This window comes from Priapulus caudatus, unplaced genomic scaffold (genome assembly GCF_000485595.1).
Source record: "Priapulus caudatus unplaced genomic scaffold, Priapulus_caudatus-5.0.1 Scaffold1090, whole genome shotgun sequence".
Classification (NCBI taxonomy): Eukaryota; Metazoa; Priapulida; class Priapulimorpha; order Priapulimorphida; family Priapulidae; genus Priapulus; species Priapulus caudatus.
In genome coordinates this window covers 85,733-92,924 of record NW_014578151.1, presented here as the reverse complement: position 1 = coordinate 92,924, position 7,192 = coordinate 85,733, and the positions used below count along the sequence as shown (strand labels likewise).

Below are 7,192 nucleotides of genomic sequence, written 5' to 3'. Positions count from 1 at the left end.
ACACGTACATAATATAATACATAAATATATACACTATACAGATAATATAATACATAATACACTACACAAGTACATATAACTAATAATACATATAAGCATGCAGATACTTTTTAAAGTTCATATAATAATGAGTCAGAGGAATCACCAAAACTGTCCTTTATAGACAGGTGAGAGACCCCATCAGTGACCGACTCAGGTAAATTTATTATTTTATTACTATTAAGTCTTTATTGCACGTAATTCAACAAGAGCCACAGAGCGTCTGGGCTCATCTGAGGTCTGTTGCAACGGTTATAAACGTAACATTTAAGTCGTGCGTAGTGACACCTTTGTTAGGTGCAGATATGCAGATACTACTTTGCGTACACATCATTTCAGCAACCTTCTGCATTCTGCATACCTCACAAATCGCATGCCTAAAACTCCTGTTTTATGGTGCATTGTGACCCTAACCCTAACCCTATTAAAAAAAATGTATATATTAATTGTTGTAAAAGTTATTTGTTGTTATTAAATTGTTGTAAATAAATCATGTAAATATTTGTGTTAATTGGAGAAAAAAAAAGTTAAATGGATAAAGATAGAAAAATACAGAAAACATGTAAATAATAAAAAATCTGATGGGATTCGATCCAACGACCTTTGAGCCATGACGCCTGCGGTGTAGAGCGTTCGGCATCCAGGCTTATTGCTTTCTAGATTATGGATGTGCATATGAATATGAGAAGCACTGTGACATCATTGAGGCAGTTCAGGAATCATGGTAACCCTCCTCTTGAGGGTCAAAAGGTTATCAGACACTTACTCTCCGCACGTCAGTGAAAAGCACATTTCATGGTCCTTTTCAATAAAGTGATAAAATGGTAAGTCAGCGCTGACACAAAAAGTTTTTCACTGTCTGTCCATTAGGCCATGTCCTCAAAAATGTCTGATATCTGACCTTTCCCCCACTGCCCCTTTGACCTGTGACCTCCAATTTCGCACTGGTGATGGGTTCCTGCCCATCACACTATACACCAATATTAAGAACATAGTCGAGCCGTTAAGATTTGTGCCGTAATTCCGTATTTCTTCTATATCCATATAAGTTAGGGGGAATAATATCCCCAACCGTTTACACGTCTTGACCTTTGACCTTGACCCACCAAATTTGTCTCCTGATCCTTTCACGATCCCCCCCCCCCCGACGTCCCGAAATCGTGACCGTACGTCGAGCGGTTAAGATTTGTGCGCCAACTGTTGACAGAACGGACGCACGATCATGCGATTCTACAAACTGCATCTGACTACATCAGATGAGCTAAAAAATAATACATTATACATGCATTTATGTTTGAAATGTGAAATCTAGTTTGCGTGCATATTAGCCATACCTGTCGGCAAATTCGTGTTCCGGCGGCAGGGGTGATGTAGCCGTTCGCTTGTTCGACCGAACCGTCGTGCGACCAGTAGCTGTAGTCAAACACGAAATCCTTCTCCTCGCCCGTGTCCGGATCCGTGAGTACGGTCCGCGGTCCGTCCATCGTACTATCAATGTCCGAGCCCATCGCCTTCTCGCGAGAATTGTGATTACGCGAACTAAGGAAACACAATTCCGTGCACTTCTCGCAATCTCTCCTAGTAGTTTCAGTATTACTACTATGTAACTACTATACTAAGTTTTAGTATGGCATAACATCATGACAATCAGGGAAAACATAAACATATTAGCATTATAATTTATGAGTTTACGAGGTTAAGTATAATTCATATCATGATTGATTCGATTCTGAATGTGGGGTGTCTATATAATAATTAATAATAATATATTTGACTGGCTATATAAGTCGTACGTGGCACTGTAGGCCTATACTAATTACTATAGAACCTTTTAGTTTTACTTCACGCTTACAGTTACAATACAACTACGTACATTACTGTGGCAGGTGTTAAACTTGATGTACATAGAATTTCACGATATAATTAACTGTCTCTCTTTGGGTGCCGTTTGCTGCCGGGGTGGGTTACCTCGTAAACAAATTTCTAAAAAAGGATATGAAAGGCCGTACACGAACAGCAACTTTGACATTTTCCTCTTCTGCCATCTTTGACTACTTTTTCTCCTAGAACACAATTAAATTAATAATTTATTTAATTATCATGCCTTCTGCTAGCTCCAAGAAACGGTATTGCTAGGGTTAGAATACCAGTATATTGACGTTAGTCACACAGCCTGGTCAGGTTAGCCTTTAGACCGAATAATTCTGTCCCATATAACCTTTTTTATATTTTGGTGAGGGTTATATTGGGACAGAACGGGGTTCATTGAAATTTCCTGAGATCGCATGCAAAATGCATGCGATCCGAATGTGGCCCGTACGCTGCTATTGGCGCGAAAAAAACCCTACCGTTCCCTTCTACATGACTTTACCTTGCTACAGATATGTGTATACATTCACTTCAATCGTTATTCACTTCTTAAAAGATTGTTTTTCAGAAACCCGCTTCATTCCACTTTCATAAATAACATTCGCCATTTACAAACAATCAGACCAATCAGAGCGAGTGTTACAATAGCCTGGTTCTCGCTTGCAAGGAGCCCTTGCTCGCTTGTATCTGTGGCGCTGCAGGAGGGCTGATAGACTCGTTCTGATTGGTCTGATTGTTTGTAAATGGCGAATGTTATTTACGAAAGTGGAATATAGCGGGTTTCTGAAAAACAATCTTTTAAGAAGTGAATAACGATTGAAGTGAATGTATACACATATCTGTAGCAAGGTAAAGTCATGTAGAAGGGAACGGTAGGTTTTTTTCCGTGCCAATAGCGGCGTACGGGCCGCATTCGCAGCGCATGCATTTTGCATGCGATCTCACGAAATTTCAATGAACCCCGTTCTGTCCCAATATAACCCTCACCAAAATATAAAAAAGGTTATATGGGACAGAATTATTCGGTCTAGTTAGCCTTCTGCCAGATTGTAAATACAGAGTGGCTATATGCCCGGCAGCCGGCATATATCTGACGGCTGCCGGGCACGGTCTTCGATTTCCTAAATGCCCGGCAGTTTTTAATTTTCAGCGGTATCTCAAGTAAACAAGAAACAAGGGTTAGGGTTAGGAACTGCCGGAGGGTTAGGAACTGCCGGGCATTTAGGAAATCGAAGACCGTGCCCGGCTGCCGGGCATATAGCCACAGCGTTGTAAATAATCCCTCATGAGCCATTTCCCCATTAGATCATAAACCCAGATTAGTTTTCAAAGTCTAAAGGACTATAGCAAAGGTTGAGAGACACAAAGTTGATAAAATAGACAGACCAACACTGCGAGTGCGAGTCTGCGGATCGCAGTGCCAGTATTTCCTCAAAAAACAGAGACAATATAATATAACATTACCCTAAGTTGTTCTTTACACGTGATGGCATTCACGTCACGCGACATTCAGGAATAAAAACCAACTAGTTTTTAGCTACCATCTGATCAATAAAACCACCTCTCTTCCGCGATTTTCAGAATGAGCGGACGCTGCATGATACTATGAAAGCCCATCGTCGCGCTTTCCCGCTCAAGCCACAATGGAATCCACTGCATCACGACGCGACGACGCGGCGGGGACGCCTCCGGGCGGAGCGACTCGCGCCGTCGTCGACGGCGATGACGCTTTGCCGGATTTCGACTCTGTCGATCTGTTCTATGACGAATCGGACCTCTCCTACCTCACGCCGACCGAACGACTAATGTTTGCCGCCGCCGACGTCAATGACAACGACGTCCCCGCGGACGCCGCCGCCGCACGCTGGCACGTCGCAGTGACTACGCTGCGCGCGTGGCTGCGCGGCGACACGTCCTTCCTTCCCGAATCCCTGCCCGACCTCCCTGCGGCTCCGTCACCGCGGAAACGCGGCGGCAGCGACGCGCACGCGGCACGAGCGAAGCGGAAGTTTTGTCCGAAGGAGGTGGCGCCGACGCCGGAGGCGTTTCGTCTGCGGCGTCCAGCGCGTCTGCTGCGCGCGCTCACGGACGTACGGCAGAACGGACTCCTGCAGAAGGCAGCCGCTCTCAAGTGGCTCGTCTCGAAGTCGACGCTCTGCGACTGGGTGAACGGCAAATACAAGAGCATGTACTCGGTCGACCGTAACCAACCGGGGATCGACGTGTGGGGGCGCAACGATCCCGGTGCGGAAGGTGTTCCCGGGATGGACGCGCGCTCCCGCGGGAGCGATCGGGGCATTCCGGATGCGTACTCCTGCAGGGAGACGGCGCTGGCGTGCGTGTCGCCGGTGGACCGCCGCGCCGTGTGCGACGTGGCGACCCCTGGCGGCGGCTGCGGGTCGGTGGCACGCGGCCCGACGGCCGGCGATGCGGCGGACGAACGGGAAAAATCCGACGCTGGGGTACGAAGCGGGATCACTCGGGGTGGGACGACTTCGGACCCGATCCGGAATGGGATCAGTCTGGACTCGACTTGGAATGGGATCAATCCCGACTCAACTGGGAACTGTGTAAGTTTGGCCCCGAATCGGAATGGAATCAGTCTGGATCCGATCCGGAACGGGATCGCTCCGGATACGGTTCATAACGGTGTCGGAGTCGCCCGCGGCGCTCTTACGTCTCGCCTGCATCGGCGGGAGCGTCTCGAGCGAGCCCTGCGAGACGTACTCAAGATGGGCCTCTCGCAGAAGCACGCCGCCGCCCGATGGCTCGTCTCGAAATCCACGCTCTGCGACTGGGTAGCGAGCCGCCGCCGCCAAACGTCCGCCCTCCAGGGGGCGCCAGCGCGCGGCGGGTCGGCGGGCGTCGAGACGGACGACGACGTGAGCGACTCGGGGGTCGAGACGTTTGCGCGACGCGTCCGCGCCGGGTTCGCCACCGAGGGACGCGTCTCCGTCGCCGCCGACGACGGAGGAACGCGTCGCCACGGCAACGTCGTCGAGAAACCCACCACCGTAAAGCGAGAGATTGACGACGACGACGCGTCCTACGGTGGGTGCCACCCGCACCGCCGCGACGACGACGACGACTCCGTCCCAGAGATCGGCGAAATCCCGAACGGCCACGACGACGACGACAACGTGCGGGCGTTTCCGAGAAGGTTCCCCTCGGATCGTCCCGGATGCTCGAGCGAGGCGGAGCGGGAACTGCGCGGGGCGATCGGACGCACGAGTTCGCCCGCGGAGCTGCCCTCAGAGCTGATCAGCGCGCGTCTGCTGCGGCGCATCTGCCTGCACAAGGCGATGCGTGACGTCACGGCGGGCGGCGTGCCGCAGAACGCGGCCGCCGCGCGCTGGAACGTGCCCAAGTCGACGCTGTGCGACTGGCTGCGCGCGGGACGCCATGTGTCGGAGCGAGATGTCGTCACGAGTCTGCTGCTCGAGCTGGGCGACGCGTCGTCGTCGGCCACGGCGCCGCGGCGACCGCGTCGCGAGTCGTCGTCGTCGCGGCGACCCCATCCCGAGTCGTCGTCGGCAGCGGCAGAGTGGCGACCGCATCCTGAGTTGTCGTCGTCGTCGTCGTCGCTGCAATTGCATCTTGGATCGTCGTCGTCGTGGCGACCGCATCCGGAGTTGCCCTCGTCGTGGCGATCGCATCCCGAGTCGCCGTCATTGTCGTCGTCGTCGTCGTCGTGGCGACCACATCCCGAGTCGTCGTCATTGTCGTCGTCGTCGTCGTGGCGACCGCGTTCCGAGCTCGTGATCGGGAGGCTGAGCAGGAGGGAGCGGCTCGTTGCCGCGATGCACGACGTCGCCGCGGCCGGCGTCACGCAGACGACCGCCGCCGCCAGGTGGCGCGTGCCAAAGTCGACGCTCTGTGACTGGCTGAATCACCATGGTAACCGCGGCGGCGAGCGGGCGGCGGTGCGGCGGCGGCGTGAGCACGACGTCGTCCGAATGGCGGCGGCGATCGAACCCGGCGAATCACAAGCTGCGATTATCAAGACGGAGCCGATGAGCGGCGATTCGTCGAGCGAAGGCGAGGATGCTACGGGGGCGCCACCTGTCGACGCAGAGCCAGCCGCGGACTTGCTGGGATTTTCGACAGCCGGCGAAGCGTCGGCGTCCCCGACAGACGAGGAGGGACGTGAGAATCTGAGTTCTCCTCCCACGCCGGTCGCCGATCGTCGCCACGGCGACGCGGAGGAGTCGTCGTCGGGCGTCGCCCCCGGCGACCGGCAGGAGGCTGGCGTGCGGCTGTGCCGATGGGTCGTCGAGATGCGTCGGCGCGGTTTTGCCGCCGTCACGCCGGAGCAGCTCCTCGCCGCCGCCACGCGTATGCTGCGCTCGCCCGACAACGACGACGACGACGGTTGCCGCGGCGACGACGACGATGCTGCCTCGCGGCTGCGCACGTTTCTCGCGCGTCGGCGCGTGCCGCCGGCGAGCGTGTACGCATGCGGACAGGTGGCGCTGCCGCTCGCGCGCGGAGAGACGGCCACCGCACTCACGTGCGTCGCGGCGAACGGGGACGCGCTGCCGCCGGTACTCATCCTACCTGAAGATCCCTCCACAGGGATAGATCCCTTCACTAGGATGGCTAACTCCACAGGGATAGATCCCTCTATAGGGATAGATCTCTCTACTGGGATAGCCACCTCCACAGATCCCTGGATAGGAAATGATTCCAGGGTGAGTAAGAATCCTTACGCAGGGATGGATCCAAACAAGAGACAGCAATCGTCCACGGAGAAAGATCGTCCCGCGGGAAGGCATATCTCTACGAGAAGGGATTCGTCGATGGAGGTGGAAGAAGAGAGTTCCTCCGGCGTGGACGGTCTCTCCACGGGGAAGGATCCCCGGGAAGAGGGGAGCGACGGCGGGATGCGATGGCGGATCGCGGGTCGCGGGGTGGTCGCCGCGGCGACGGAGGACGCATGGCTCTGCTCGCACGTGATTCCACGCCTGCCCGTGCGGCGCCCCCTGGTGCTGCTTCTCGACCGCGCAGACGGTGGCGCCCCCGGCTACGAGTGCTACCGGCGCGCCGACGCCGCCGGCGTGACGCTGTACCACTCGCCGGACGCTGGGGGACACCAGGAGGCGCTGGCGTCGGCGTGGCGCGAGGCGGCGGGCGGCAGAACAACGGCGAGGGAGTTCGTGGCGACGTTCACGAAGGTGTGGAATGACGCAGCGACGCGGCGCAATATGGCGAGGGTGTTCGTGAACATGCGAATCGTCGAAGAATGCGGAGAACTGGGGAACCTGTGATGAACAGCAGGGTGACT

General features: G+C 54.4%; 1 protein-coding gene across 1 annotated transcript in view; it reads right to left on the bottom strand.

The window, feature by feature from the left end:
• LOC106815325 (kinesin-like protein KIF28P) overlaps window positions 1–2,111 on the bottom strand; it is a gene marked incomplete at its 3' end in the record, with an annotated part of 12,009 nt that extends 9,898 nt beyond the window's left edge. Inside the window, exons 1-2 of the mRNA XM_014819773.1 lie at window positions 2,037–2,111; window positions 1,374–1,565 (exon numbers count right to left, since the gene is read on the bottom strand). Coding sequence (XP_014675259.1) covers window positions 1,374–1,565; window positions 2,037–2,084 — 240 coding nt within the window. The remainder of the gene's footprint in view (window positions 1–1,373; window positions 1,566–2,036) is intronic.
• Between the last annotated feature and the right edge of the window lie 5,081 nt (window positions 2,112–7,192).